Consider the following 15,145-nt stretch of genomic DNA (forward strand, 5'->3'; position numbering starts at 1 on the left):
CCTCTCTTTCTCCTTCCTTTCCCTGCTCTCTAAAAAGAAATTAGTTAATTTAAAAAAATTCCAAGAAAATATCAGGAGTTAGTAGGTGTTACCCCTTACCTGTATTACGTGTTTATAGCCAATAATGCAGTTCTTCGGTTTCTCAAGCAACAAATTTACGCAGTTTTAATAAAATACAAGCAATATGCTTAGCAAATTTGTTAATGAGATTTTAGAAAGATAAGAGTAAATGGGTTTTTAAATTTACTATGACTTCCGGTAAAGAAGTACTAATACAATAACTTTTAAAATTAGAATTCATCATCTCTTTCAAGAATGAATGATGTAATAAGGACATCAGAAAAGACCTAATAAAAATTGTTGTAAATGCTTATATAAATATTTTTTCTTTATTTTAGCAGGTTCTTAAAATAGCTCCTGAGCCCCAGTTTCTCAGCTCTAAAACAGTAACACCTTCAATACAGGGTTGCTGTGGGGCTTAATTACTGAGTGAGTTTGTGCATGTGAAAATGTTTTTAAACTATGATATGTTGTACAGATGTGAGTTTTCCAAAATGAATTTCTTACTTCACTTTGATAATATGGGCAGTAGACTGTTATAGACAGATAAAATATTTCCTACTAATCCTCAGAAAGAGGTGAGTGTTTTGTGCATAAATATTCCAAGTTTACTATTGTATGTCTCCTAGTTCTGTTTAAGTGAAAACTTTGTGCTTTGAAGTTTCACATTAAGAGTTTTATTTGTCTTCAGTAAATAACCTGATTACAAAAGTGGGCAAAGTATTAGAAATGCATAAGAAACAGAAGCAGGAGGAACCGGGTGATCTGATCCAAGGGCCTTTGTTTGATGTTGCGCTAAGAGTCGCGCTGAGACTCGAGCTGGGTCCGGCGACTTCAGCACTGGGGGAAGGTGGGAGTGGGGTTTTAAAAAGAAAAAGTGCAGGGTCTGGTACGAGGATAGGGGAGGAGTAGTTGTTCTGGGCCGGTGCCTGGAGATTTCAGGATGTGAGCCAGGATGATGGATTGGGTAAAGAGCGGGCTGTTCCCAGGTACAGGACAGTTAGTCTGAATACCCACCTTTGTGGCTTGTACCAGGTGTCTATTGTTTGTGCACGGTGGGGGATTTTCGATCAAGCTACCGGCCACCAAGTAAGACAGAAAAACTGAGTCACAGGAAGTCCAGAGGGTAGGAAACTGGCCTGACCTGGTCGTTAGCTGTCTGGTGGGTTGGGGGACAAGGCTCTTTCACAAAGGATCTAACTAGACAATTCTCCAGAGATGATATAAAAATGCCCAATAAGTGCACAAAAAGATATTAATAATATTTAAAAACTGGAAATAAGTATCCATCAACTGATCAATGAACAAAAATGTGTGTGTGTAACTGATGGAATATTATTTGACAATAAAAAGGAATGAAGTACTGATATGTGCTACAACAGGGGTGAACCTTGACAACATGATGCTAAGTGAAAGAAGCCAGGCACAAAGACCACATACTACACGATTGCATTCTATTAAATGCCCAGAATACACAGAACTGTGGAAACAGAAAGTGCATTAATGGTTGCCTAGAGCTGGGGTGGATCTGTGGATTGAAGCATGGTAGCTAAGGGGAGAAGGATTTCTTTTTGGGATGATGAAAATGTTCTAAAAGTAATTGTGGTGATGCATGCACTACTTTGTGAATTACTAAAAGGCATAGAATTGTACACTTTGGACGGAATTTTATGGTATGTGAATTATATTCAGTAAAGCTCTTTGAAAAGGTTTTACTTGTCCTGAGTAGTAAGCACACGTTTTTAAAGTATACTTTAAATGTGTTTTGAAAGGTCTCCCTTGCATACAGTGAAAAATTCAAAATATACAAACAGTTATGGGCTGAAAATGGGCTTCGTTAACATTTTTGGCCTCAGTTAGATTTTCAGAGAGTTTCTACACATATGCAAACCAATTTATGAGTGTCCGTCCAAATGTATGTAGGAGGTGTGCTTGTATACACACACAAGTGGCAGGACAATTCTCAGTGTTCTGTGTCTTGCTTTTTTTGCTTCTCTTTTATAATGATCCTTTTATATCAAAGTGCATAAACATTTGGAACTAGATTTTTATCTGCTAAATTAAATTATTCTTTGGAAAGCAGGAGAAAAATATGTTTAAAGGGCCTTTTGTTTTTAAAGTGGCAAGGAAAGAGAGAACACTTCCCAATGCATTTTAAGATGCTAGTGTAACCTCCATACCAGCCCAGAGAACAGCACGAAAAACAGAGACTGCAGTGCCCTTTCAGTCATGAACGTGGGTGTGAAATCCTGAACAGCTTACTAAAATGCTGAGTCTAGCATTGGAGAGCAGTGGATGGTCACGACCAAGATGGGTTTAATTTTTGCAGATACTGTTTTTAATTGCTATTATACCTGACTGTGTAATTAATACTTTGATATACAAAGTGTTTTTTATATTTTCATTATATATATGATATACAGATGATATCAATTTATATATCAATATATAAATACAAATTCCCATTTCCTATGTTTCTAACGATGTTTAGTGGTTTAAGGAAAGAGAACTTTTTCCTATATGACAAATTGCAAACGTAATATATAAACTTCCAGTATATCCTTCATCCATCTTCCCCTAATGTTAACATTTTACATTACCATAGAACAATTATCAAAACCAAGAAACGAACATTGATACAATACTATTAATTAAACTGCATACTATTCAGATGTTGGCAGTTTTTCCATTACTCTCATTTTTCTGTTATAGGACCCAGTTCAGTGTCCCACATTGCATTTAATTTCCATGTCCTTAGTCTTTTGCTGTTTGTAACAGTGCCAGAGTTTTTCTTGTCTTTCATGTCCTGTGCCTCCATCTTGACTGGAAGTACAATATTACACTGTTTTGATTAGAGTAGTTTTGTAATATTCTGAAATTTGGTATTATGAATCTTCCATCTTTCCCTTTTTTCGAGTTGCTTAACCTGTCTAGCTTTTTTCCTTTCCATATAAATTGATATGACTCGTGATGTCTACTAGTTGGGATTTGTATTGAAATTCTGTTGATCTATACATTTTAATAATATTGAATTTTTTAATCCATAAGTATATTGGTTCTCTTTCATCTCTTGTATTAGTTATTGGTGGTTATCAGGGTACAGATCCTGTATATATAATTTTATATTTATACTTAGGTATGTCATTTTTGTTCCTCTTGTAAGTTGTACTTTTCTTTGTTTCAAATGACGATTTCTCTTGCTACTATATATAAAGATAATTGATTTTTGTATAGTAATCCCGTATCTTATGTACTTGTTAGGCTCCCTTACTAGTTCTCATAAGTTCCAGTACACTTTTTGTAGATTCTTTTGAATTTTTTATGTAGACAGTCATTTCATTTGTGAAGAGTGTTTCGTTATTTCCTTTTTAGATTGAGACTTGCATAAGAGTGGTGAGAAAGGATATTTTTCTCATGTTTCTGGTATTAAGAAGAAAGCATTCATTGTTATAGTATGAAGTTTGATTTTAGCTATAGGTTTTCTTCTTTTCTTTTTTTTCTATTTTTGTTTTCTTTGGACTCCCTTCATGAGATTAAGGAAATTTCTTTTTATTCCTAGTTTGTTGAGAGATTTTTCCTGAATGGATACTGAGTGTTGTTAGATACTTCTTTTATTTATATATTGTATGGGTTTTTTAAAAATTTATTCTGTTAATATGCTAAAATACAGTGATTGATTTTTAGATGTTGAGCCAGTCTTGTATTTCTGGGATAAGCTACTTGTTGTGACATATTATCCTCTTTATATGTTGCTGGATTCAATTTGCTAGTTTTTTTTCTTTTTCAGGTTTCTATGTCTATATTCATGGGAAGATATTGATCTGTGTATTGGGGATATCTTTGTCTGGTTTTTTCATTTGAGTAATGCTAATCTAGGTCTTGTGTTTTGAGCTCATCTGATAATCTCTGTGAGTTGGTGGGTTTAAATCATTCCTATTTTTTTAAAGATTTTATTTATTTATCTTTGGAGGGGAAGGGAAGGAGAGGAGAGAAATATCAATGTATGGTTGCCTCTCATGCGTCCCCTGCTGGGAACTGGCCTGCAACCCAGGCATGTGCCCTGACTGGGAATCAACTGCAATCGTGTGGTTCGCAGGCCTGCGCTCAATCCACTGAGCTACACCAGCCAGGGCTAAATCATTACTATTGAAAATTATTTTTGATATGGTTTGATTAGAATCCTCTGTCTTGCTGTTTTGTATTTGTTCTCACTGTTCATTTAAAAAAGTTCTTCCTCATTTCATGTAAATGGAGCATTTTTAGTGATTTTATTTCCATTATTGGCTTATTACATGTGTATCTTTTAAAACTTTTTAAAGGTTTCCCTCAGGTTTACGATACACATCTTCATTTAATCAGATCTACCTTTAAATTATATTGTTTCATTTTATGTGTAGTATAAGGAATTTACAACAGTGTGTTTCCTGTTTCTCTCTACCATTCTTTGGCTGTTGTTGGCATAAGTTTTACTTTTGCCTAAGCTGTTAACATAACGTATCAGCACTCTTTTAACACACAGTATCAGTTAGTTTTAGGACAATGAAGAGTAAAAAGGTACATTTTATTTTCCCTTAGTTTTCTTTTTCCAATATTCATGATTTCCTTCTATAAATTTAAGTTTTTATCTAGGATCATGTTTCTTTTGCTTGAACAATTTCCTTTAATATATCTTGTAATGTAGCTTTGCTGACAAGGAAGTTGCTCAGATTTTCTGCAGAAGTCTTCACTTCTCCCCTTTTGAAGGATATTCTCACTGGGTATAGAATTCTGTCTTGACATATTTTGTTTGTTTCCTTTAAGCAATCTTCTCAGGTGTCAGTATAGTCTTATCTGCCTTATTTGTTTCCTGATGAGATGTCTGCTATAATTTTTATCTTTGTTCCTATGTAATGTTTTTTTTTCTTTAACTTAAAGATTTTCTCTGTTTTCATCAGTTTGACTTTGATACTTTAGTTTTTTTTAAAAAAATCTTGTTATTCCATGAGCTTCTTAGATTTCTGGTTGTTTCTCCTTAACTTTGGGAGACTGTTGGCTGTAATTTTTCTACTATTTTGTTCTTTTTGTTTTCCTTCTGGGATTCCAATTATATGTATTTTGGACCTTTGATAATGTCCCAGAGCTCTTGTCCTTTATTTCATTTTTGGGGGGAGGTCTTTGTGTATCAGTTGGCTTATTTATATTTTTATCTTCAAGATTTTTGACTATTTTATTAGCTGTTTTTTAATCTGCTGTTGAACCTATTAAAGGCCTATTTTTTCATAGTTAGCATTTCTATTTGATTGTGGTTATAATTTTAATCTCTGATGAATTTACCCATCTGATCCTGCATGTTGCTGACCTTTTTTAAGTATATTTTATTACTATGTTATTATAGTTGTTCCAGTTTTTCCCCCTTTGCCCCCTCTACCTGGTACCCACCTTTTCCAGCAATTCCCCCACTTAGTTCACGTCCATGGGTCATGCATGTAAGTTCTTTGGCTTCCTCATTGCCTATAGTTTTCTTAACCATCCCCCTACCTATTTTGTACCTACCCAACTGTGCTTCTCAATACATATACCTTTTCTCCCAGTCTCCTCCTTCCCCTTCCTAGCTGATAACCCTCCAAATGATCTCCATATTCTATGACTCTATTCCTGTCCTAGTTGTTTGTTTTTGGTTCTTAGATTTAGTTGTTGATAGTTATGAGTTTGTTGTCTTTTTAATGTTCGTAGTTTTGATTTTTTTTTTAGCTTTTTAAAAAGTTTTTTTTGTAAAAATTTATTTAATTATTGTTCAAGTACAGTTTTCTGTCTTTTACTCCCATGCCAGCCCACCCCCCCACCCAAACAGTGAGGTTTTATTTATTTATTTTTAGACAGAGGGGAAGGGTGGGAGAAAAAAAGGAAAAGAAACATCAATGTGTGGTTGCGTCTCATNCGCCGCCCCCCCCCCCCCCCCCACACACACACACACACTGGGGACCTGGCCTGCATCCCAGGCATGCGTCCTGACTGGGAATTAAACCAGTGATCCTTTGGTTCACAGGCTGGCACTCAATCCACTGAGCCACACCAGCCAGGACAATTGATCTTTTTCTTAACATTTCATATAATAGTGGTTTCGTGATGATGAATTCCTATAGCTTTACCTTGTCTGGTAAGCACTTTATCTGTCCTTCCTTTATCTGTCCTTCCATTTTAAACGATAGCTTTGCTGCACATAGTAATCTAAGTTATAGGTCTTTGCTTTTAATCATTTTGTATACTACTTGCCAGTCCCTTCTTGCCTGCAGAGTTTCTTTTTAGAAATCAGCTGACAGTCTTATGGAAGCACCCTTGTAGGTACCTCTCTCCTTTTCTCTTGCTGCTTTTAAGATTCTCTCCTTCTATTTAATCTCGGATAGTGTAAGTACAATGTGTCTTGGTGTGGACCTGTTTGGGTTCATCTTGTTTGGGACTCTGTGATTCCTGGACTTGTATGTCTATTTCCTTTACCAAATTAGGGAAGTTATTTTTCATACTTTTTTCAAGTAAGTTTTTGGCTTCTTGCTATTCCTCTTCCTTCTGGCATCCCTATGATTTGGATATTGGTTCTTTTGGAGATGTCCCAGAGTCTTCTTATTTCTCATCATTTTTTTGAATTCTTGTTCCTTCATTTTGTTCTGGTCGACTATTTATTTCCTTCTTATGTTCCAAATTTTTTGTTTGAATCCCAGCTTCCTTCTCCTCACTGTTGGTTTCCTGTGGGTTTTTATTTCCTTGAGTATAACCTCATATCTTCCCTTATGCTTTTGCCATATTCAATGAGGTTTGTGAGCATCCTGACCAGCAATGTTTTTGAACTGTGCATCTGATAGCTTGGTGATCTCTGCATTAGTTAATTCTTTCTCTCGGGTTCTATTCTGTTCCTTCATTTGGACCGTATTTTTTTGTTTGCTTATTTTGCAGCCTCCCTGTGTCTGTGTACTAGGTAGAGCTGCTTTGATTTCCTGTCTTAGGACACCTGTTAAGTTGTACGGGCTGAGCCTTGGGTATTCAGCAGCGCAGGCTACCTGCTTCACTGCTTTGTGGCTCCATCTGTTGGGGGGGGCGATGTGGGGACACTGCTGCTGCTGCATGACTTTTGGGGGCTTGCCTAGCATTTGCTCCCTTTCTAGTTACTTCACCCACTTCCCATATATGACTGATGCCCCTCCAGCTGCTCTCCTGGTTGTAGTTCTCAGAGTGGGTGGATTTGCGCACATTTTGGGCTCTCCTGAGAAACCAGCCATTTCTTTTGCCACCCCAATCCCCACTGGGCTTAAAGCTAGAAGTTATGAGGCTTTATTTTTCCTGGTGGTACAACTGTGGGCTGCACAGTCCAGCCTGAGTCTGGGACCACAGGCTTACAAGGTGTCCCCCTGATTTTTATCCACCACATGTGAAAGTGGTGGATTCTGCTGGCCGCAACTCACCACCGCCACACTGCATCCCCTCGGCACCCCTCTCCCCATTTCCACCCTTTCTACCCATCTGGATAAGTGTAGCTTCTTTAAATCCTTGGTTGTTGAACTTCCGTACTGCTGTAGGTGACTTTTGGCAGTTCTGGGTGTTTTTTTTTTTTTTTTAAGTTTGTTATGTTCCTTCTAATGGTTGTGCAATGAGGCAAAGTGTCTCTACCTACACCTCCATCTTGATTGGAAGCCTGACCTTTTCTGTTAGGGCTTTTAACGTATTGATCATAGTTTTAAAAAATTTCCTGTCAGATAGTTCCAACACATGTCAAAAGAGTTTGGTTTTGTTGATTGCTTTCTATTGGAAATGTGTTGTTTTTTCTTGCTTTTTGGTATACCTTATAAGTTTTTGTTTGAAGTGGGACATTTATTTGGTACATTAAAGACTGAGGTAACTTTTCTGCATTTTGAAACTGGCATGCCTTTTCTTTCTGCTAGGCCTTTCTTGTTGGAGTTAATCTAGTCAAGAACTGGGCTTGAATTAAGGTTTGTTGGTTCTGTTTAAATTTCCTTTAGGTTTACCTCGTATAGCATGGAGGCAGGTCTGCCAGACGTGTTTTTGTTTGTTTTTTCTCTTCTCAATAGCTGGTACAGCCTGAGCTTTCGGTCTTCCCACTGCCCTGCTTCTCAGGGGGCGTCTGTGACTATGATCTTACAGCTATTCTGGCAGTGTTTTGCTGTTAGTTGTTATTAGAGACATGCTTGTTAGCCTGGTGGTGGGTGGCTGGGGGAGAGGGGTGCACGTTTTGTATCATTAAGAGTAAACCTCAGTCTCAGCCAAGCACTCCTCTTGTTCACTCCTCTCTGGGAGTTGTCTGACTTAAGTTTATTTCTGATTAAATAGTAAAATACAGCTATAAACAGCAAAGATTTCAGGGGGAAATCAACTCTGATTTTATGATTTTATTAAGTATTTCATAGTAGATGACTAGCTGCGTTCTTGTTACAGAGCACACTGTAGCACGTTTGCCTTTTTCCTAGGCACCACACCAATCCAGTGGGCACTGAGTGGCGGTGGAAGATGGACCAGCCTGAAGTGATCTTAAAGGAAGCCATTGAAAACCATCAGAACATGATCAAGCAGTTTAAAGGTATTTACCTTTTTTGTATACAAAGAAACACCGATAACCTGAATTAAATTGGCAGAGGAATTACCTGTTTGGCAGGATTTTGTCCCCTTTGTCAAATTTTCCTACAGATATGTGTAAACTTTGTACACATAATACATATATTTGACCTTTTTAGTTTTTTTTAAATTGATTTTTAGACAGAAAGGAAGAGGGTGGGGGGGAGAGAGAAACTTTGATTTGTTCCACTTACTCATGCATTCATTGGTTGATTCTTACATGAGCCCTGACTGGGATCAAACCTACAGCCTTGGCACATTGGGATGATGCTCCACCCAACTGACCTACCAGCCAGGGCCTGGCCTATTTTGTGTTTTACTTACAAGTTTTATGTCCCATATGAAGGAAGAACTAAAAACTCAACGTAAAGCTTAGCAATTTATAGTACAGTGCTTCAGCCTCTAAGTTTTGCCTGGGAATGTGTTATCATCCTTCCTGAAAACTTTCGCTTTGCTCTGTTTTGTGGAGCCCAGAGCAGCCTATGAATGGACTGAAAATTTTAGATCATGGGAAAACTCTCAAGTAATGTCAGATAGTATTGGGAAAGCATTTTAAAATAAATGCCTTAAAAAAGGAGGGCTAATGTAATAAAAATTTTCTACACATGATCTGTAGGATGTAGTAAAGTTCTGCCACTCAGTGTCCAGAATTTCCTGAATTAGTTGTGCTTTATTCTGAAAGGTAGTTGACGTGACCGGAGATTACTGGTTCTCGGGTTTTAGTGTGCATCGGAATCATTGGGAGGGCTTGTTAGGCACAGACTCCTGTTCTTCTTCCCCAGAGAATGATGCTGTAAGTATGAGGTGGGGACCAAGAATGTGCGTGTCTAGCAGATTTCCAGGTGATGTTGATGTGGTTCAACCGGGGACCACACTTTGAGACCCTCTACTGTACATAGATATGGGGGACTTATAAAGTGGTGGCTTTATAAAAACAGCTGTAGACGGTCAACTGGAATTTGTCAGGCTCTGATAGATCTCTGTGCTTGTTTCTCTACTTACCACGTCAAGTCCTTGTCTCTTATATTCTCCTTTTCATATGCAACAATAAAAAAATGAGTTCTAACCAAGGCTGTTTTGATACAGGCACTCTTGTGGTGCTAACATCACATTTATAAACTCCAGTAATTAGTCTTTTGAAGATCAGGGGATTCTTTCATGCAAAGAAATTTGTTGTCAGGTCACTGCTTCTTGAGATTTTAGTGTTTCTGAGGTATGTTTTTTCTAGTACTACTAAGCAGTTCTTCCAGTCTCAGCAGGTACTGACTGGGTGGGTGCCCTACAAATTTAACTCAATTCTGACACTACCTGGAAATAGCATCACACCCCACAGGTTGAGGGTTTAGTCCTACAAAACTGCCCCTACTTTAGAAAGTAGTTGCAAGTCCAGGCTGTTAACTTGTGCTTCTGTGTGACTGGCTATAAATGCAAAGTTTCTACAACCTTCCTTCTTAGATTTGATTAATTTGTTAGGTTCATAGAACATTTACGGTAAGTCCTCGTTTAATATAGTTGATAGGTTCTTGGAAAGTGTTACTTAATGTGAAACAATGTGTAATGAAACCAGTTTTATCATAGACATTGAGATAAGGAAGAGCTATGTACCTGCATCGTATTTCTGATCACAAAAACATCACCAAACTTCTAAATAAAAATGCAGAACACTTCTATTATTAAACATTGAAATAAATGTGAGCTATACATACATTTAGAAAACATTAATTAAAACAAGTAAGATAATTATTGCCCAACCTGCTTATTCTAATTCAGGGTCACAAGTGGCGGTAGCCTCTCCTAGCAGCTCAGGGCACGAGGTGGGAACTCAGCCTGGACAAGACGCCTTTCCACTCACTCCTACCCACAGCCACCCCGGCTGAGCTGATGTAGACATGCTAGTTCACCCACATGCACATCTTTAGGCCGTGGAAGGAAACTGGAGTCCCGGGAGGAAGCAGATGTAAACTCCACACACACAGTAGTCTCAGTGGGGAATCAGGTGGAGTTTTTTCTCATTAAGGTTATAATGAAATGACATTGAATGAAATTATGTTATCTAAGGACCTGCTGTACTTGTGTTTATTATAAGGGATTTTAGAGAAGATATGGATGAACAGCTAGATGAAGAGGTTCATAGAGTGAGGTCTAGGGGGGCTCTTAGCCCAGGAGCTTTTGTCCCCGTGGAATTGGGGTGCATAACAGTGTTCACAGGGGGCTCTATTCGCTAACCTGAAATGAGAGCTCATCAAATCTTGTTCAAGAGGCCCTGGCTGGTGTAGCTCAGTGGATTGAGCATGCCAATCCACTGAGCATGCCTGTGAAGCAAAGTGTCGCTGGTTCGATTCCCAGTCAGGGCACTTCCCTGGGTTGCAGGCCAGGTTCCCAGTAGGGGAAACATGAGAGGCAACCACTCATTGATATTTCTCTCTCACTCTTTCTCCTTCCCATCCCCTCTCTCTAAAAATAAATAAATAATATATTTCAATAAAAGACTTCCGGCCAAGATGGAGGCATAGGTGGAAATACTGTACCTCATCACACAACCTTAAGGACAACAAAGATGTAGAAACAAAAACACAACCAAAACAGACATAAAATTGAGCGGTACTGAATTGTGACAACAATGAACCATTCATCCAGACCGGTAAGAGAGGCAGAGTTGACAGCTGGTGGAGAGGGGTTGTGGCGGACCCAGGTGCACAGGCAGTGGTTGGCAGGTCCCAGGTGTGGGGTGGCAACGGGCAGACCCAGCGAGGGTGCAAGGCAGCTGGCTGACCGTGGTCACACATTCACATGCAGGTAAACCAGGCAAAGGAATGAACAGTGAGAAAGACCACATAACCCAGGGCCCCAGCTGTGGGAAATAAAGCCTAAAAGCACTGATTGGAGAAACTTTCGGGGCTTGAGGTGCCAGGAGAGGCTCCCAGCCTCACAGGAGAATTTGTTGGAGAGACCCACAGGGTCCTAGAACGTACACAAGCCCACACACCCAGAAACCAGTACCAGAAGGGCCCAATACTTGTGGGAAGCGGCAGAGGGGACTGAAATCTGAGAGAGAGCAGAACAAATGCCATTGCTCCCTCTCTGACCCTGACCCCACATACAGCATCACAACCCAGCCACTGGGTTGCCCCACCCTGGTGACCACCTAAGACTCCACCCCTCATGCGTAGCAGGTGCGAGCAGATCAAAACATTATGGCTCAAGCAGAAGAACAGCTCTAAGTCCCAGAGCCAATACTTCTAAGTGACCAAGAGATAGGCAGCGTATCAGATGCACAGTTCAAAATACTGGTGATCAGGATGCTCACAGAACTGGTTGATTTTAGTTGCAAATTAGATGAAAAAATGAAGGCTACACTAACTAAAATGAAGCAAAATGCACAGGGAACCAATAATGATGGGAAGGAAACTGGAACTAAAATCAATCGAGTAGACCAGAAGGAAGAAAAAAACAACTGAACAGAAAAGAATGAAGAAACAAGAATTCAAAAAAATGAGGAGTGGATTAGGAACCTCCAGGACATCTTTAAATGTTCCAACATCCGAATTACAGGGGTACTAGAAGGGGAAGAGGAAGAGCAACAAGTGGAAAACTTATTTGAACAAATAATAAAGGAGAACTTCCCCAGTTTGGCAAAGGAAATAGACTTCCCGGAAGTCCAGGAAGCTCAGAGAGTCCCCAAGAAGTTGGACCCAAGGAGGAACATACCAAGGCATATCCTAATTACATTAGCCAAGATTTTAAAATGAAGGAGATAATTCTAGAAGCAGCAAGTGATAAGGGGACAGTGACCTACAAAGGAGTTCCCATCAGACTGTCAGCTGATTTCTCAAAAGAGAACTTACAGGCAGGAAGGAGCTGGAAAGAAGTATTCCAAGTCATGAAAGGCAAGGACCTACATCCAAGACTGCTCTATCCAGCAAAGCTTTCATTTAGAATGAAAGGGCAGATAAAGCACTTCTCAGATAAGATCAAATTCAAGGAGTTCATCATCACCAAGCCCTTATTATATGAAATGTTAAAGGGACTTATCTAGGAAAAAGAAGATAAAAAATATGAACAGTGAAAGGACAGCAAATTCACAGTTATTAAGAACCACATCTAAAACAAAAGCAAACAAAGCAGACAGCTAGATCAGAAGCAGAACCATAGACATGGAGATCACATGTAGGGTTAGCAACAGGGGAGTGGGAGGAAAAGGGGGGAAAAGGTACAGAGAATAAGTAGCGTGGATGGTAGATAGAAAATAGATGGGGGGAGGGCAAGAATAGTATGGGAAATGTAGAAGCTAAAGAACTTTTGACACATGAACATGAACTAAAGGGGGGAAGGGGGGAGGGGTGTGCAGGGGGAGGGAAATGAAGGGGGGAATGGGACAACTGTAATGGCATAATCAATAAAATATATTTTTAAAATCTTTTTAAAATTTTTTTTAAATTTATCTTTAGAGGAGAAGGGAAGGAGAACGTGAGGGAAATATCAATGTATGGTTGCCTCTCATGTGTCCCGTGCTGGGAACTGGCCTGCAACCCAGGCATGTGCTCTGACTGGGAATCCAACTGCGATCCTTTGGTTTGCGATCCAGTGGTCAATTCACTGAGCTATACCAGCCAGGGGGAAAAAATCTTGTTTAAGAGTTTTTATCGAGTTTAATTTGTAGTCCCCTCTTTCCCTTCTCATACATAGGTCTGAGGGTGTGCCTAAAAATTCCAGCCCTGTAAGCATTGGTCTTTTTGGTAAGCAGCCCTACCACTAAGCTATTTAGGTGTCCTTTTCTAAGTCAGCTCATTAGCATAAACTCAGGAATTCTCAAAGGGGCTCCCTATGAATTACAAAAGACTCTACTATATCTCAGAATATCCTAAAGGTTTTAGGAGCTTTCCAGGAACCCAGAACAAAAACCATATACATTTCTTAGTATACCACAGTACTTCTTATTATTGCTCTTGTTTCTTATGAGAGATTGAGAAAAGTAATGCAGATAATAACTAATGATCAATAATAATGTATACTCAATAATTATTTATTTTTTATGAATTTTCTAGAGGAAGTTTATCTATATATACTTGTGTATGTTTATGTGATATAATTTTGTACATCTGCAAAAATGCTAATTAGTATTTTAATATTTCATCTTGACTTTTATCCTCACACTTTTGAAAAAAAATAAATTACTTTCTCTTATTTGGATAAAACAGTATCTCTTATAGGTGTTTTGGAAACTTAAATGAAACTTTGGTAAAGAGCAAGTAAGTCTCCACATCTGGAATTTGATTGGCTTTTCTTGGACTATTGTTAACTTAGTAAATATTATAGATTGTTGATCTTCAAATAAACTGTATGCCTTTTAAATAAATTTAGGGCAAAGTCCTGTTTTCTTTTGGATAGTGCAGAGGAGTTCTCCAGAGAGACACAGGGTCAACAGAATCTTCTGTTGGTTGGTGTGTGTGTAAAGAGAGAGCGTGGGATCAATAGAGAGACTCATTTAAGAGCCCATGTCATTGTGTAGGCTCGGTGAGTCCAGAAAAGAAAAATGTGGTGGGATAGACAAGCAGGTTGGAAAACAAGGGAGGAGTTACAGTTGAGTCTGAAACTGTCTGCTGGCTATATTTATTATTTGCTTAGGGAAGGTTAGCCTTTATTCTATCAGGGTTTTGACTGGATGAGATTGATCTATGTTCTGGAGGGCGATCTGCTTTACTTGTGAAGTCCACTGATTTCAATGTTAATCTCATCCAAAAGACACCTTCACAGAAACATCCAGGATAAAGTTTAACCAAATATCTGGGTGCTGTGGCCCAGACAACTAGATTCTTAAAATTAGCCATCACCGATAATAATATCAGAAGCAGGCAAATGCCAGTAATTTTATCTTTGTAGTTTATGAAGTGTATTTTGGTTTAGTGCTTATGAGGCAACACAATTAATTGTTATGAGAATTTTTGACAAGTGAGAAAAGGGAAACTGAGACAGATATGCAGCCTGAAAAGTTGGGGTTTGTGCTGCCTGTTACTACCAGAACCCATGAGTAGAGACAAAGATTGAATCTTCATGTGCACTTTACTAAAATGCTGGCAATCTGAGAAGATGGCCCTTTATGTACCCTAAAAACTGCCTTAACATCTCATCTCAAGCCAACCTTTTTATAAGAAGAAGAAAAGCGTAGGTAAGGGGTTTGGAAAAAGGTTAATCAGATAAGAGTTGTGGTCCACCTGGCAGTTTTTCTCGTATTTCTTTATCTACTAATCAATAAGTCTTTATCTGCATCACTGAACATTCCCTCACTGGATCTCAATGGCTCAGATGCATCTAATGGCTTGCAGGACCCCTGGGGCACAAAGGTTGAATTGGTTGTTGACCTCCTAGAGTTGTGTTAGGTCTTGCATTCCAGATCCTGGAATAACAGCTTTCCACGTGCATTAATCAATTAAGCCTATCAACTTTAACTAAGCTAACATCTTTAACTTTCGGTTTCCCTATCAGTTAG

At 38.7% G+C, this 15,145-nt stretch overlaps 1 protein-coding gene across 2 annotated transcripts in view; it reads left to right on the plus strand.

Moving 5' to 3' along the window:
- The window catches only part of LOC118984017 (S-adenosyl-L-methionine-dependent tRNA 4-demethylwyosine synthase TYW1), a 176,327-nt gene that overhangs the window by 87,291 nt on the left and 73,891 nt on the right, over positions 1 to 15,145 (plus strand). For both annotated transcript variants that reach the window (XM_037041728.1, XM_037041729.1), the window contains exon 11: positions 8,514 to 8,623. In XM_037041728.1, the coding sequence (XP_036897623.1) occupies positions 8,514 to 8,623 (110 nt within the window). The remainder of the gene's footprint in view (positions 1 to 8,513; positions 8,624 to 15,145) is intronic.

Source organism: Sturnira hondurensis, unplaced genomic scaffold, assembly GCF_014824575.4.
Source record: "Sturnira hondurensis isolate 20B ecotype Veracruz unplaced genomic scaffold, ASM1482457v3 Scaffold0003166, whole genome shotgun sequence".
Classification (NCBI taxonomy): Eukaryota; Metazoa; Chordata; class Mammalia; order Chiroptera; family Phyllostomidae; genus Sturnira; species Sturnira hondurensis.